Here is an 18,096-nt window from a genome sequence, read left to right on the forward strand (position 1 = left end):
GTAATGGAAAAATCAATAAAGATTAAAAAAAAAAAAAAAGAGACAGACATAGGGGAAACCACTGCTTGCCCTGGATCGGTAGGATGGAATGTTGCTGCTCTTCGGGTTTTGGCCATGTACTAGTGACCTGGTTTGGTCACCATAAGAACGGCCTACTGGGCTTGATGGACCATTGGTCTGACCCAGTAAGGCTATTCTTATGTTCTTAATTAAGTTAGTTGTCTAAATTTAGATTCGTCTTATGGAATTTCTCCCTAAATGCCCTTCTATAAAGAGCAGTTAACTCAGAGCACTCTTTATAGAATAGCACAGTGCCCAAATTGGAATGCCATTGACTGAATCTGGACCTCTATGTGCAAATATGTGCACATATCCATATAAATGCCAAAAGTGTGCCTAATCACGATTCTGGGAACTGGGTTCAATTCCCACCGTAGTTCTTTGGGACTCTGAGAAAGCCACTTAAGCATCCGTTGCCCCGGGAAAAAAAATAACTGTATATAATATGTAAACTGTTTTGATTGTAAACCACAGAAAAGTGGTATATCAAATCCCATACCCCTTCACATAAGTGGAGTCTGGGTGGGACCCACTTTTACACATATGACTTAGATTCAGTAAATGGCATCATAAGTTAGGCAGAAACAGCTGTAGAATCATCTCCAAACCTCTGGTGGATCAAGCTTCAGCATAAGAATATAAGTATAGCCTTACTGGGTCAGACCAAAGGTCCATCAAGCCCAGTAGCTCATTTCTTACGTAAGCAATGGGATGGAACTGGTTACCAGGGGCATGGTCTGATCAGCATCTGCCCTTAGGCAACTAAGGGACAGAGATCAGGTGTAGAGCAGGACCATAGCTACCAGTAAGTGAGCCCAGCAAAATGCCCAGGGCCACCCAATGGTAGGGACCGCCTGGAGCTGAACCATATCTTCTGCGTTCTCAGATCTGGCATCTCCCCCCCCCCCCCCCACCCCCAGATCCTCCAAATGATATAGTGGCAGAGAGAGTGGTGAAGGCTGCCTCTCTGGCTGGCAGGACTTTTCCTCTGCTATGTCCTGACAATCTGATGCAACTTCCTGTGGGCGAGACATGGCAGAGAAAAGGCCCTGCTGGCCAGAGAGGTAGCCTTCATTGCTGTTTCTGCTACTTTAGCATTTGTAGGACCCGGTGGGTGGGTAAGCAGCTGAGCGAAGAGGGGGAGAGGAGGTGCCGGACTTGGGGAGGGAGTGCAGGGGGTGATCTTGGTCCTCCAATCCATGGCCCACTGAGTCCCAGCTACATTACTGATGTACAGGTTGTTTTGATTTGCCTCCCCCCTCAACCAAAAAAGTGTTACACAGTACCTGTTTCATATGTAGCATTTCTTTTCACTTATAGGTTTGTCAAAGTCCCTTGGGCTCATTGAAGGCTATGGAGGTCGTGGTAAAGGTGGTCTTCCTGCTTCCCTTTCCCCTGAAGAAGCAAAAAAAGCTAAAGGACCTCATGAGAAATATGGCTACAATTCCTTCCTTAGTGAAAAGATTTCACTTGATCGCTCCATTCCAGATTATCGCCCAACCAAGTAAGTATATTCTACAGATGCTCAACAGATGACAGTATCATTGCCATATGCATACGCTAAGCACTATTCTCCAAAACCTTAGGTGCCTGAAATGTAGGCCTTTAAAACCCTTGCCTACATTACAGGCACCTCAGTTTTTACATAGCCACAATTCTGTAAATGGCGCTTAAGCATGATTGACAGGCAGCCAGTGCCATTTTTTTTTTTTGGGGAGGGGGGGGGCGGCCGATTTAGGTACCATTTATAGAACCAGCCCCTTAATGTGGAATTTGGGAACAAAGTGCTACGTTTAGGTCCCGATTCTATAAATGATGCCTAAAGTTAGGTGCCTAGATCAGCGGATCTAGCTGATCGGGATGCCTAACTTAATTATTTTAAGAGACGCCCATAACAAGCAATTAGCATCTCATAATTGGGTTAAATTAAAATTAATTGGATGGTTGGTGCCTAATTCAGTAGGCGCCTATCGCTTTCAGGCAAGTGCTTAGTCCAAGATGCCTCTCAGAAAGTAGGTGTGGTTAAATACACCACGAAATCCCCTACACTCTGCATTAATTCTTTCATATCTGTAAGTGGTGCACACGTTCACCCACCAAAAAGTATAACTTATTCTGTCATGGTTCTTCCAGTTGCTCGTTATCAATTGAATGTTGGGGATTTAGTGGTGTATTTAATAAAGTTTGGAGCCCATTGACTAAATTTGTAAAATTATAATAATGTATATTTATCTTATCTTTCCTTTTGTTCATTCACCTTTACACATCCATGGGGGGCGGGGGGTTGGAGGGAGGGGAATAAATATTGATGGTGACATTTGGTAACTTTATTCTTCATTTATACTATATATTTTGTTATATTATGTTACTAGTGTTTAAGTCTGTTACATTAATGGGTGCTAGAATATATGTATATCTGTCTTTCTTTCTGTCTGTGCTTCTCTCTGCCCCTTTCTCTTTCTTTCTTTCTATCTCCCACTATCTGTCTTTCTTTCTGTCTGTCTCTCTCCCTCTGGCCCCCTGTTTGTCTGTCTTTCTTTCTTTCTGTCTCTCTCCCTGTCCGCTGTCTTTCTATCTCTCTGTGGCCCCTTGCCTGCCTGCCTTTCTTTGTCTTTCTCTATGGCCTCCTTCTTTATCCTCCCCAAAGCAATGCAAGATTACTCCTTGGCCCCCCAGCACACCCCTCCCCCCAAAGCAAAGCACGTTTGCTCCCTGGCCCCCTTTGTCTTCTCCCCCCCTCCTCCCTGTGCAGCAGCATCATGTCCTCCAACTCCACTTCCTTGTGAAGCAACATTTACCTACTCCCACCCCACTTCCTGTGCAGCAGCATTCCCTTCCCCTTTATTAAAGGTATAGGCACACTCCTTCTTGCCTCATTCAACCTGTTCAGCCTCAGCAGCTCTCTATTCCCTCCGGGGCCGATTTTGTACATCGGGTGCCATGGGAGGTGATCGGGGCTATCGGAGGTGGATCGGCATGCAGGGCTACTTTTGGGATTGGCCATTTTTGCAGCGTCGGATCCTTTGCTTTGGCTGGCCTACTTAGGCCTGTGTGCGTCATCGGCCTGGAGGAGCCGGTAGGGGCGGTGCTCCCATGCGCAGTGGGTGATCGGCTGTTTTTCGAGTGTGGGTTCTGGGCAAGGACAGCAGCGGCGGCGGCAAACTTACAGGAAGGGAAGGAGGGAGGATTGTATATTGCAACTTACTTGGCTTTATCCTTCAGACGGCAAGAGCCGCCGCGGCCGACAGGCTCTGCGCCACCGCGCGCATGCGCACTCCTACCTGCGGGTCCCTAATAGAGAGTTGCACGGAGACAGAAATCCCACCCATCCCCACCTGTCCCCACCAGGATCCTCTCCATCCCCACCCGTTCCCGCCAGGATCCTCTCCGTCCCCACCCGTCCCCGTCAGGATCCTCTCCGTCCCTACCCATCCCCGCAAGGAATTACCTCCATCCCCACCTGTCCCCACAAAAAGCTCATCAATTCCACAGTTTATTTTGTGTGTGCGCTGCTGTTTTTCTTGTGGAATCTCTTTGGTGGAACCCTTTTTTTGTTTTCTGTTCAGATAATTAAGTTATAAACCCCTTCTTTTACTAAGACTGACATGTCCATTATATTATATGGACGAACCCTGCTTCCAAAACCTTCCATCCCCGTGGCAGTCCCGTTGGCTAGAGGGGGGTCCCCGTGGGTTAAGGGGGGATTCCCGCGGGATTCCCATGATCCCCGTTCCCGTGCAGATCTCTAGTCCCTACAGCTCACGGAAAACGGGAGCACGCAGGTGGGAGTGCGCATGCGCGCTTAGGGCTTTATTATATTAGATTGTTATATGTAGGAAAACTGAAAATCTTGAATAATATATGTTACCTATACAGATATTAGTGTATTGTGTGTAATACCTACTATTTGTTCATCTATATGACACTGTTTTAGATTAAAAATCAATAAAGATTTAAAAAAAAAAAAAAAAAGGGACCTATCATGGGCATGTTTTGCATGTAGGTGTCTAAAGTAGACTAAGGTGCTGGTAGGTGCCTAACTTATGAGCCGATATTTAGGCCAAGAAAACCCTGGCATAAATTGGGTGCGCCTAAGATGCCTACCTGCACTTAAGTTTAGTTTAGGTGCTGTTAGATAATGCTTAACTTATGTGCACTAAACACTGTGTTTCTAGGTGCTGCTTATAAAATCAGGCCTCTGATGTAGAGCGATAGGGTTTTCTATGGCACCCTCATATTTCCTATAGCTCAGTGATTCTTAAACCTTTCCTGGAGGACCCCCAGCCAGATGGGTTTTCAAGATATCCCTAATGAATATACATGAGGCAAATTTACAAGCCTGTCCCTACTCTATTTATTCAATTTTCTATACTGTTCTCCCGGGGGAGCTCAAAATTGTTCACATGAATTTATTCAGGTACTCAAGCATTTTTCCCTGCTGGCTCACAATCTGTCTAATGTACTTGGGATAATGGGGGATTATGTGACTTGCCAGGGTCACAAGGGACAGCATGGGTTTCAGCCCACAACCTCAGGGTGCTTTAACCACTGCACCACACTCTATTATATGCAAATCTGCCTCATGCATATTCATTAGGGATATCTTGAAAACCCAAATTGGTGGGGGTCTCCCTGGACAGGGTTTTCAAGATATCCCTAATGAATATGCATGAGGCAGATTTGCATATAATAGAGTGTGGTGCAGTGGTTAAAGCACCCTGAGGTTTGGGGCTGAAACCCATGCTGTCCCTTGTGACCCTGGCAAGTCACTGCTATAGCTCAAACCCATGCTGTCCCTTGTGTCCCTGGCAAGTCATTGGTATAGCTCAAACCTATGCTGTCCCTTGTGTCCCTGGCAAGTCACTGCTATAGCTCAAACCCATGCTGTCCCTTGTGTCCCTGGCAAGTCATTGGTATAGCTCAAACCTATGCTGTCCCTTGTGTCCCTGGCAAGTCACTGCTATAGCTTATTCATGGGAATGGGTGTGTGCTTTTTTTTTTAATGGTCTGATATCTACTGATCCTGTTAACTGGCCAACGGTATAATTTTGGTTTACCGTTGACTTCTATAATGGAGTCTTTGTTTGGTGAAAGGAAACATGAGGGGAGAAATGAATAGAAAGGGCACTGAACCATTAGTATGCTTCATTAAAGTGATTTAAGCAAGGATGCATCACAGAGTGGCTTTCCTCAAACAGCTGATTGTATTAATTATTATAATTTGTATTCATTATTTTACACCAAATTATTAAGTGACATCAATTGCCACGCTAGAGTGATCCAAAGCACTCACTGTAGCAGCAGTCATCGTTCTGGGTTAATTCAGTGTATGCAAATTTATCACCATTAGCATATTTTTTTCAGGAACGCACTGAAATAATACCACCGTACAACAGCTCTGAGATAATAGACAGCACATCGATAAACATGAGAAATAAACACTGATATAGTCCTTTGGTTTTTCCTTTGCTCCATTTAACCCTGTATACTGGAGTTTGCATAAGCTAAGCTTTACAATGAGGCCTTAAATGAATGGAAAGAGAAACTGAGCTTCCAGCTCAGGTACCAGATCAGATCACTGCTTGGAAAATTGGAACAGTTGCCTCCCACGCAGGTCCCATGCTGTAAATAAATGTAGAAACTAAATTCCTGTTGAGTTACATTCGGCACCTAAAGTGCTGTAAATAGAGTTACCCTGGCCCGCTCAGTTTCACCCCTCCCCACCCCATTAGGCCCCCAGGCCCGCCCTAGCCCCGCCTGCTCTCATCGGGCAGGAAGGTATCCGCGCATGCACGGATGCCCTCCTGCTCAACGCGATTTCGAGGAAGCTTTTCAAAACCCGGTCAAAGTGCCCGAAAAGGAGGACATGTTCGGGGAAATCCAGACTTCTGGTAACCCTAGCTGTAAGGAAAAAGTTTGGAGTAGCTCCATCATGCTGCATTTTTAAAAGGCTTCCGATGGACATTATTGTCAGGATGGGCAATGGATGGGTTCAGTGGTCAACTCCTCAATGTCATTTAAAGGGCCATTCTGTAAACTAGGCTAACATTTAGGCACTCAGGGTTATATTCTATATATGGCATTAAAAGATCGGTGCTAAAAAGGTGGCATATAGCATGATTCTAAAAGATGCCTCCAAAGTTAGGCACAGTTTATAGAATCATGCTTTGCACCCATACGCATGACTAACATGTAGGCGCATCCATTTTTTAGTCCAATGAAAGCCAGGCCTAAATACCTGCACCTAAGTTATGCACAGATTAGGCCTGTTCTGTAACAGTGCGCCTAACTTTTAGGAAGGCTCATGACCTACTCATGCTCTTCCCCTGGCCACTTCCTCTTTTGAGATCCATGTTCTAAAACTTACATGTACCAATTTATAGAATACACTTAGAAAGTTGTGCTCATAGGGGCTCATAATCAAAACAGAACATAAGAATTGCTGCTGCTGGATCAGACCAGTGGTCCATTGTGCCCAGCTCACGCGGCAGCCCTTAGGTCAAAGACCAGTGCCCTAACAGACTAGCCTTACCTGCATACATTCCGGTTCAGCAGGAACTTGTCTAACTTTGTCTTGAATCCCTAGAGGGTGTTTTCCCCTATAACAGACTCCGGAAGAGCATTCCAGTTTTCCACCACTCTCTGGGTGAAGAAGAATTTCCTTACGTTTGTACGGAATCGATCCCCTTTTAACTTTAGAGAGTGCCCTCTGGTTCTCTCTACCTTGGAGAGGGTGAACAACCTGTCCTTATCTACTGAGTCTATTCCCTTCATTATCTTGAATGTTTCGATCATGTCCCCTCTCAGTCTCCTCTTTTCAAGGGAGAAGAAGCCCAGTTTCTCTAATCTCTCACTGTACGGCAACTCCTCCAGCCCCTTAACCATTTTAGTCGCTCTTCTCTAGATCCTCCCAAGTAGTACCGTGTCCTCCTTCATGTATGGTGACCAGTGCTGGACACAGTATTCCAGATGGGGGCGTACCATGGCCCGGTACAGCGGCATGATAACCTTCTCCGATCTGTTTGTGATCCCCTTCTTAATCATTCCAAGCATTCTGTTCGCCCTTTTTGCCGCTGCTGTGCATTGCGCGGACGGTCATCGACTTGTCGACCAGTACTCCCAAGTCTCTTTCCTGGGGGGGTCTCTCCGAGTACTGCAGCAGACATCTTGTATTCATGTACAAGATTTTTGTTACCGACATACATCACCTTACACTTATCCACATTAAACTTCATTTGCCATGTCGCAACCCATTTCTCGAGCGTGTTTATGTCCTGTTGCATGCCATCGTAGTCCTCTTGCGTCTTCATTACTCTGAATAACTTTGTATCATCCTTGATTAGGATGCCTAGCAGCACTTTATGTAGGCACCATATATGGAATCTGGCCCAAAGCTTTAACACAGGCCTTCAGTTGCTTTGGGGTGTTCTTAACAGCCTTTTCAATCAGTCCTTGTGGCAGGCTGTCTCAGATTATTTGCAGTGCTTCCTTAAGTTCGGATATTGTTTTCAGCTTTGGATGACTTTTGTGATAGGCCTCCAACATTGCTTTCTAGACAAAGGTATGTCACTGTGACATCATTAAGAGTAAGCCGGTACCCCGCCCCTTTAAAAAAAAAAAAAAAGAAAGTAGTGCAAGGACAGAACAAACAAGACACGCAAGCCCCAAGGGTGTGCAACAGCCAATCAAGACAATGTGAGGCATCAGGACCAGAGGCAATCAATATTAGTGGACTCTATATTTAGTCCACAAATATTGATTGCATCTGGCCCTCTGGCGCCTCACGTTATCTTGGTTAGTTTTACAGTGCAAATATTTTTGAATGCATGAAAATCTCCTGGGTGCTCGTGCTAAAAAGTCTGTAACTATCCCCTGTTTAAAGATAATCTCATTCCACTCAGCACTTAAACGTAGACAGTAACAATAAATAAAGGTGTAAAACTTCACATTGAAATTCCAAGCATTTGCTGAGAAAACAGCCCCAAAACAAGGGGGTCTACTGTTTTTCACGTCACCCTGTGCTTAATTCATATTGCATGTCAGTAGGCCGCCTAGGCGCTAGTCTGTAAATACACCACTGTCTTGCAAGAGGGTCTTATGCATGGGCAGGGTATAGTCGGAGCTCCCACTTATGCTGGCAGTTTACTCAAAACTGTAAATTATGCGTACCCCTGCCACCCTAAACCTTTTTCATATAAAGGGCTGAGTGTGAATACGAGCGCTGAGGGTCTCAAAAGATTTCAAGCTTACACATACTACTAATTTTTTTAACTGCCTTGACCTGCTCGTTCAGACGGGGTATTAAAACATTAAAAGTTAATGCTGATATTGATTCTACAACACTTCAAGGATTTATTTTAAGAACTCACTTATTTTGAATTGTCAGCAGTAGCAAATTCCACTTAAGAGATTGTTTGTTTGCAGTTACTATATCATGTGTAAAGTTGCCAGATTTTCCTTTTGGAAAATCTGGACCCCCCTAGCCCCGCCTAGTTATGCCCACCCTAGCCCTGTCCCCCTTTCTCACCCCCCCCCCCCCACTGCCTGATCTTGTCGGACAGGGAGGAAGTCCTACTGGCCTACACTTCTACCAGATCTATGGCAACTGGAAATGCAGACATCTAAATGTTAAGCATGCTGAAACCAGTTTGCACTAGAATTCTTTAATGGAACTAAGCATTAACCATTATAGAACAGACTCCGGTTTATGCCACCTGCCCTCGGAACACTTAAATGGAGGTGCCCAGTTTTTGAGTTGTCCCCCTATTATTCAGATCGCTTCAAATTCCCCACCCCAGCCATTATGGCTTTCAAGATGTCCATGATGACTATCCAGGAGATAGAAGAGGCGTTCAATAATTTATCTACCTGAGCATAACAAAAAGTAGCAAGCATGTTGAAGCATGTCTGTGTATGTTGTGAGAGATCTCAAGGTCACTCATGCACAGTTGTAGCTGAGTACGAGTCCAACATTTCAAGAGACAGGATGTCAGGAGAGTCCTCATGCGAATCAAGTAAGATACTTCTAGATTTGGAGCACTGCTCAGTGATAAATTTTCTCTCAAAAGAAGGGAAAAAGCCAAAGGAGATCCATGGATGCACGATTTCAGTTTGTGAGTCTGCTCCATCATCCTACAAAGTAAATAGCTGACGAAATGGGCATCGCGGCAGGTACAGTTTAGAAAATAATTCATGAAAAAGTTGGGCATTTCCAAAGTTAGTGCAAGATGGGTTACAAGAATGCTGATGCCGTGTCAGAAGGCCACAAGGCTGTCAGGAGAACTTGGAGGTGCTCCGTGAAGACCAAGTGAATTTTAAAAATTGTTTGGTGACTGGAGATGAGACTTGGGTCTATCACAGAAATCCTGAGACCAAAATGGAGTCAATGCAGTGAAAACACACGTCATCCCTCACCCCCAAAGAAGTTCAAGATAGAAAAATCAGCAGTCAAAGTCATGGCGACTGTCTTCTGGGATGATGAAGGACTTTTGTTTATGGAGTTCATGCCACACAAGGCAACCATAACCAGAGAGAGTTACACCAACACAATGATCGCTTTGCGGGAGTCAATAAAGAAGAAAAGATGAGGAAAACTCGCAGCAAGCGTACTGCTTCTTAACGATAATGTGCCGGTGCACATGTCACGACAATCACAAGCTGCCAGCCACTCTACAGTCCTGACCTGTCTCCCTCGGATTATTTCCTGTTCTGATATTTGAAGAAATCTCTTCCTGGACAGCAGTATTCAAGCGATGAAGACGTCAAGGAAGCTGTGACTTCTTGGTTTGAAGGTCAAACAGAAGAATTCTTTTCAAAGGGGTTAAAGTCATTGCAGGAAAAGTGGATGAAGTATATGAAGTTATCAGGGGATTATATTGGAAAATAAATTTTTTTTTTTCATTCCTACTGAGGTAGATAAATTATTGAGCGTCCCTTGCCCATGTGTATGCACAATTTCCATTGAACACAGTCTGTCTCTTCCATACTCTCTGTAGATATAAGAAAACAAAACAAAGCAGACTGATGAAAGTGTAGTCAACAATAGAGTTTAAAATTTCTGCTCTAGACATAATCATTTCATTTGCACTCTGACTGAAAATGCTCAGCCGGTCTGGTAGCACCTGCATTCCCTGTTGTCTCCTACGTTTCAGTGCGGTGTGTGAGAAACACATCAGTTAAGAAGAGTTGGCCTGTGTTTTTTCCATTTCACATTCCCTTGGCTCCTACAGAAGCAGCGAAGAAAACAGCTCATTATAAGTTGGGGTCCCTTAGGACAACGATTGTGGGCTGTTCCTTGTTTTATATTACAGTTCTGAGAAAACCAGCTTGGACATGGTTTGAATGTTGGTGTCCATTTACGTCGTTGGTGCTTTGCCAACTCTCTTGCATGAGTCGTTTTTGCGGAAGTGTTTAAAAAAAATTCACATATTTGCTAAATATTTTAGGGGGAAGTTATCAATGTGGCATACAGTTGAGACGTCTTGTTTTACTGAAGCTGTTTGGGAAACTTTCGCGCACATACTTTCCAGTATCCCAAGTCGTCATACATTATGGCAAATACAGATATCCAAATTTGTAGCCAATTGAGACACTGTTATCCATCGGTCTTCTCTAATCAAGGCATCCACCAGTGTGCTCTTGTGTGTGCGATGTTGATGAGCAATCAGAATGACCTTTGTCGGTTACACCTGTTGTTCATGGTTATGTACCATTTCTCAGGCTTATTCTTATGTGTCTTTTAGGAAGCTGTTGAAAATTGATCAGTTTGGTAAATTTGTAAATTGATATTTTAATCTTGATTGGTAAACCGCAAATTGATATTTAAAAAATGTTTATGTTAATTTGATCTTAGGGCTCCTTTTACAAAGGCGCGCTGGCGGTTTTAGCGCTAAAATGCCCCATGCGCTAGTCGCTACCGCCTCCTTTTAAGCCCTTAATGTATTAATGTTATTTTTAAGTCAGTTGTATTTTATTCACTGATTGTACAGGTCTTCTAGATATGAACTGCCTAGAACTATGTCCCTCCGTATTCGCTGTGATTGGGGATTAACAGAACCGCAAATACAGAAAAACCGCAAATAACTTTTTCATGTGTTGTTCGCTGTTTTTTTATTAAAAACCATCGTGAATAGGGTGAAACCGCGAATAACATGGTGGGAGACCTGGCCTGTTCCTGAAGGAGAAGCAAAACACGGTGAAGAAATCGGCAATTTTCTCTGTAAACACTTGGAATCGGCGATTTCTCTATGCAAGCTGATGCAATTTTGGGGGGGAGGAGCCAGCAAGCTAAAAAAGGCGAATAATTGAAACCGCGATTGCTGAAACTGCAAATATGGAGAGCGAAGTGTATATACAAATAAAATAATGATTATTTTTACCCGCTCCTAAACCTTTCATTGATTCATGGTGCTATGTCCGTACTGAGTCAATATCCGACGGCGAATTTCCAAAGGTTTCATTTCCTCTGTCCAAAGAAAGCCCACTACTGCACACTGTTCTTTGATGGTGCAGTCTTGCAATGGAGCGTTCGTGTTTTTAACCTCATGGCTGCCACACCACTAGAGGCCGAGCACTGCACTGTGTGTGAATGAACTATTCAACAGGTAGTATACTTGCTGCATTTCACTAGCTCTGTTACAGTTATTACGTAATTTAACAATTACCTTTAATTTTTGATTTGCCCTAGTATTTCCCTTAATCTGTTCTAGTCCCTCCTTGAGCTATGTTTTACCTTAGAGGTGACGTAGTTAGCAGGAGCACAATTTGAAAATGTAAACGTTTAAGAAATCTAATATAATAAAATGATAGGCCGCGCATGCGCACTAAAAAAACGTGTTCCCTGATCCGTCGCGAAAACACGAGTGCGCATGCACGGGTTTTACGTCACCACCTGCTCGCTTAATACGTCACAGCCTCCCTGTTTTTTTGAATTTGACTTTTGCTATCTTTATTTTGCAACATGCATCATTGTTTTTCTCTTTCTCCAGTATCACATTCCGACTTCTTGAGAGTTCACTTTAATATTGGTCTACATAGCTCTCTTTTTAGTTTATGGTTAGTTATTTTATGCTGCGTGAGAGTCTGTCTGTCTTCTGAGTATATGAAAGAGACATGGTTTTCTGTTAGCATTAACCGTGCAGGGTGGATCTGTACTAATCTGGCTTCTTTAGTTTTCTGATACGTTTATTGATGATCAAGTGCCCATTGCAGTGTTTATGGTACTGTCTTTTCTAAGTAGGTGCTTGTTATGTGACTTGGGGAAGTTACTGCTATTTTGATGTGACAGAATTGCTCTATAAGCCCTGATTGACATTTAATGTCTATCGGGGCTTATTCTATTTGCGAGCACGACTGAGCGTTAGCATTGTATGTTTCGGCATTTGGATTTATTACGATTCCACATTTCCAGTTGTTAAGGATTTGGTTTTTGTTCTGGCACAATATAGTTTTTTGAAACCAGCATAGTGTTTGGACTCCTGATGCAGGCCTTAAGGGCTGAAACACAAATCGTGTTGGGTCCTCTTTTTTTTAATGTCATCCATTAGTTTCTGTAATAAAGGCATTTAAACGTGACCCTTGCCATCCTGACTGTCTCCATCGCCGTTGTCTTGTGTTGATCATAATTCAACGCAATACTCAAGGTGAAGTCACACCATGGAGCGCTACAGATTATACCGTATTTCCCCACAGATAGGCCGCCCCCCATGTATTGGCCGCAGCAAACAGCGACCTATGTTTTAAAACAGGTAGATAAGCCGCCCCATGATATTAGCCGCGGCTTATCATACCGGTACATTACCTGCTGGACGGCTGCCGTATGCCTCCTCAAATCTCTAGCGGTACAGGGCAGTTGCGATCTTTTCGGCATCCAGCCTTACCCCGCACCTCTTGCTGAATGGCTGTCGTCAATTTGGCTTAGTATGTCTCCCAAGTTCCCCAAGATTTATTTCAGTTCCTCTGCCTCCCCTCTCTCCCCCTTTTCAACTCTCCACATAGAGCCTCTTCCTCACACTTCCTTTCAGAATCTGCCCCTCCCTCTCAACCAATCTGTTCCTTTACTTCCATCCAGCAACTGCCTCCTCTTTCCCTCTCCCACAACCTGTGTCTTCCCTTCTCTTCTCTAACCCATTGTCTTCCCCCTCCCTCTTCCATCTAGCATCTGCCCCTCTCTTTAACCCTCCACATAAATTTGCCTCCTCTCTTCCCCTTCTATTTGGCATCTGCCTCTCCTTCTTATCAGCGCCTGTCCCCCATCTCTCCTTCCATTCAGCATCTGCTTCCTCTCTTCCCCCTTTCATCCAGCATCTGCCCCTTTCTTCCCCATTCAGCTTCCACTCCCTCTCTCCCTCATCCAGCGTCCATCATTTTTCTTTCCGCCATCTAGCATCTGTCCTCCTAATCTAGTGTCTGTATCCTTTATTCCCCCCTCCAACCCAGCACTCCCACCACCACTGCTTCTATTCTCCAGACTAACAGCAGCAGTAAAACAGAAAAAAAGAGACTGTAGTGCCGCACTGTTCCTACTCCCAGCTGCTGGTCCCACCCACCTCTGACATCACTTCTTCTTCCAAGGCAGAGCCTGCAGCTGGGAGTAGGAACCGTGTATAGCCCGTGGTCTCTTTTTCTTTGCTTTGCCACCGTGATGGTGGCAATTTCGGTGTTGGGAGATAGATTTTTAGCGGTGGTGGCATGTCAGTGTCAGGAGATGGATTTTTGGGGATGTCTTGGCACCCATGGCTCTCCCCGTTCCAGTGCCTATGATTAGGGGAAATATTTTTCTAAGAACTTGTTGCTAGAGGATGCGGTGAAAGCAGTTAATGTATGAGGAGCTGATGAAAGTTCTCAGCCCAACTAAGAAGAGAATGATGTGAGTCGTGAAACTTACATGTTATTCCACACTTTCCTTGACCCTTTTTTTATTTCAATGATATGAAATGAAACAAAAAATGTCAAGAAAAGTGTGGAATAACATTTAAGTTTCACGGCTCACATTATTCCCTTCTCGGTTGGGCTCAGAACTTTTCAGCGGCCCTCTCATAGCCATTTAAAAAAGGTTTGGACAAATTCCTAGAGGAAAAGTCCACAGGTAATTATTAGGGTAACACTGAGAAAATGTCCTACTTATCTCTGGGAGTCTCATGAAATCTTTTTACTTTTCCAAAGTGCCATATAGTAACATAGTAGATGACGGCAGATAAAGACCCGAATGGTCCATCCAGTCTGCTCAACCTGATTCAATTTAAATTTTTTTATTTTTTCTTCTTAGCTATTTCTGGGCAAGAATCCAAAGCTTTACCCGGTACTGTGCTTGGGTTCCAACTGCCGAAATCTCTGTTAAGACTTACTCCAGCCCATCTCCACCCTCCCAGCCATTGAAGCCCTCTCCAGCCCATCCTCCACCAAACGGCCATATACAGACACAGACCGTGCAAGTCTGCCCAGTACTGGCCTTAGTTCAATATTATAGTAACATAGTAGATGACGGCATGGACAGGCCACATTTGGAATTAGGATATTGGGCTGGATAGACGCTTGATTTGACCCAGCATTAAAATTCTTATGTTCTCAAGCAAATATTTGTTGTGCATATTCATGTGATTCAGACTAGCTGGGAGGTTTTCCAGTGGCTCTACTGAAATCGATGGAGCTGTCATAAAAAAAATGCTGTTATTGATTTCTTAAGATGCCATTGTGTTCAGTGTGCTGAAAGAGTCAGCACTATTATATGGTTTTACTGCAGACAGCACTGTGAAAAAAAATGCTAATGCACTAACCACATACTGAAAACTATCAGCTTGCTGATTTCTTGGAAGTTTTGTTTTGGATATTGATCTTAATCCTGTTTTTCCTTGCTGCATTTTAAAAATGCTTGGGATTAAATGGTGTACTTCCTGTGTCGTAGTCATTAAGGACTGGCACCAGGAAACATTTGAGCTCAGTGTTTTGCTATAAAGGACATTCTGGGCTGGTCTTAACTAGGGTTACCAGATGTCTGGATTTCCCTTGGGCATGTTCCTCCTTTGGAGGACATGTCTGAGGGTCTGGATGGCTTTTCAAAACCCAGCACTTTGGGGTCCTTTTATCAAGCTGCGCTAGCGGGGTTAGAGCGTCGGACATTTCATCACGCGTTAGCCCCCGCGGCCGGCTAAAAAACTAACACCTGCTCAATGCAGGCATTAGCGGCTAGCGTGGTTAAGCCCCTACCGCAGCTTGATAAAAGGACCCTTTTGTCCGAGTTTTGAAAAGCTTCCCCCAAAATTGTGTCAGGCAAGCAGCCTCACCGCTAGACCACCAGGGACCTAAGTTAGATCTGCAGAGGGGCCAGGAGGAGAGGGGAGGGAGCAGGCTAGTTGTACAAAGTCGCCGGGAGGGAGGGATTGACAGCAGCTCTGGCTCCCCGTACCTCTGGACCACCAGGGTAGTAATGGAGGCCCGCAGCGGGATAGAGTTAGCTCAAATATGAACCCTAATAGACAATTGAAAGACTGGATGGTGGTCTGCGGTAGAAATAGGGGCAGCCTTGAGAAAGCCTGAATAGGCGAAACATGTCAGCAAGAGTCCCCTGGCCGACAGCAATTTAACGCATAAGATAAGTGCTTTTTTTTTTTTAAGTTCAATCTTTTTTATTGTTTTCAATGCTCTCTGTATGATGTGCATACACATGGTTGTTATCTGTTTTTGTATTGTGTTGTTTTTGACTAAAAGATAAGTGCTTTAAATTAATTGTTAACCTTTTCCTATCGTAATAAATTTTACGTTACGCTGGTTCCAATCGTAATTATTTTAGCAAAGTTTTGTATTATTCACCGTTATTATTTACGGCTATTGTAAACATAATGTAAATAAGTCATAAGTCTGTAAATTCAAATATTTTGTGTTCCTGGCTCTTTATTAGTCCATACAGACTGTTTATCCATGATGGCAACGACATTTTTGGAATGTCCCCGTTATCTGGGACACACGATAGGAAAAGGTTAAGATAAGAAAATAAGAAAAACTAATAAAAGTATCGATGATGATTCAAGAGCAGTTTATCTGTGTGAAATAATGAAAGATTGCTGCAAGAGTCTCTGATGATCCCAAAAAATATATAAAATGATATAAAATATTTAAAGGGATAGAAAAACTCTAGAAGGTTACTAAGTTCTTTTAATGTTAATGTCTGCAATAAGGTGTAACCAGTGAGTTGTATTGGCAGTGAAAGGACTTTCTCCATTTCAGCATACATGGTGGCACAAATCCAGCAGCTTCCAAATGAATGTGCCACCACTTCCATGTAATTGTCCCATTAAGCAGTGAGGTCACAATTGTTATTTTTTCATCATTTTGGTGGCAGAAATAACAAGTGATTACCTCAGGGGGAAATTATCAACATGGGCTACTGTTAAGACAGATTATTTTACCACAATTAGTGCTATTATGCATAGGGTCCCATTTTTTGGCGTGAGACCTAGGGCTAGATTCATGAACCTGCCCGATCAGGACCGATCCGTGTCCAATCCGGGCAGGTCTGATGAATTCTTCAACCTCCAATAGGCAGGTGGGGGGCAGTCAGAGGAACACCTCCATCTGCCGGCACGGATCGCTGTTGCATGATCCTGACATGTGCGCTGACCATCTGTAGATGGTCTGCACATGCACGTCCAAGCTGTGACCTTTTTTTTTTTTTTTTTTTTTACTTTTTAGCCCAGCGAGCAGGAGAGATTTGGGGACGAGCAGGGCAGTGATTCGTGGAAGAGCAGGGCAGCGATTTGGGGCAGAGCAGGCAGGAGCATTGGGGCGGTAGGCAGGATAGATTCAGGGCAGCAGAGAGCAGGGCGTGCAGAGAGCAGGGCTTCAATGGAGCTGGAGAGTTGGAAAGACATTTGCGACTGGTCCCCAGCAGTCACTTCTTGGGTTGATTGGTCAGCCCAGTCGGTTTTAAAATTTTATTGGTGAATTGCGTTTCTGTCTACTTTGCATGTGTTTCCCCTCATTTGCATGCATGGATTGGAAGCGGAATGCAGAAGAGGTTAGTGAATCGAGCCGGAGGGAAATCTGGTTTGTACACGATCGGTTTGCTTTGTGAATCTAGCCCCTAGTTACTAATAACCCAGATTAACAGTGAAATACCCTGGTTTAATGGTAGCTCACATTGACAACTTCCCTCTTAATCCCTTGTGTAAAGACCCTGGCCGAAATGAGCATTTTTGTAGAAATCTGTATAAAATTTGATGCAGAAATATTGCCCATAAATGCATATTGCCTTTGAAAAATTGGGAAACATGTAGGTTTTTGCTTGTTGCAGTTTTATGAGTTTTGCTGCGAGTGGTCAGGTAGAACCAATGTTTCAGCCATCCTGCTGTGGCTTTCTTCAGGGTAATCTGTGAGGTCTGCAGTTTGTCTTTTTATATATATACTAGTCTTATAGCCCGTTACATTAACGGGTGCTAGAATATATGTGTGTGTGTCTGTCTATTTTTTTTTCTCTCTCCTTAGCCGCTTAGTGTATTTCTGTCTGTCTTTCTTTCTTTTTTTTTTCCCTTGGCTGTCCACTACCACCCCTTGCCTGCTCCCCCTGTCCATTCTTCCTTCATTTTACCTCCCCTGTGTCCTCCACCACCCCATCACTGCTCACCTTATCCAGCAGCAGCCCTTCTCCCTTTGTTTTACCTCCCCCTGTCCATCATCACCTCCTTCCTGCTCCCCCTGTCCAGCAGTAGGCCTGTCTTCATTTTTCTGCCCCCCCCCTGTTCATCAGCACCTCTTCCCCTGTCCATCAACCCCTTTTTCCTGCTCCCCCTACCTCCTTTCCTTTTTCTGCCCCTCCATTTCCATGTGCTGCAGCATTTCCCTCCCACCCCACTTCCCTGTGCAGTATTTTCCTCCCCCATACCTTCCTCCTTAACTCCATGTCCTACCATTCGAAGCCGGCAACAGCAGCAAATTTTAAACGCTGCTGCTGCCCAAAGAAGCTAGGCCTTAACCACAAAGCTGGGGGGGAGGGTTTTAAAAGATATTGCGTCGGCGGTGGTGGTGGTGGTGGTGGGGTTTGGA

The 18,096-nt window shown here is 44.2% G+C and overlaps 1 protein-coding gene across 3 annotated transcripts in view; it reads left to right on the forward strand.

Moving 5' to 3' along the window:
* GALNT17 (polypeptide N-acetylgalactosaminyltransferase 17) overlaps positions 1-18,096 on the forward strand; it is a 361,915-nt gene that overhangs the window by 86,613 nt on the left and 257,206 nt on the right. For all 3 annotated transcript variants that reach the window (XM_033921217.1, XM_033921216.1, XM_033921218.1), the window contains one exon: positions 1,381-1,564. In XM_033921217.1, coding sequence (XP_033777108.1) covers positions 1,381-1,564 — 184 coding nt within the window. The remainder of the gene's footprint in view (positions 1-1,380; positions 1,565-18,096) is intronic.

Source organism: Geotrypetes seraphini, chromosome 15, assembly GCF_902459505.1.
Source record: "Geotrypetes seraphini chromosome 15, aGeoSer1.1, whole genome shotgun sequence".
In the NCBI taxonomy this organism is placed as follows: domain Eukaryota; kingdom Metazoa; phylum Chordata; class Amphibia; order Gymnophiona; family Dermophiidae; genus Geotrypetes; species Geotrypetes seraphini.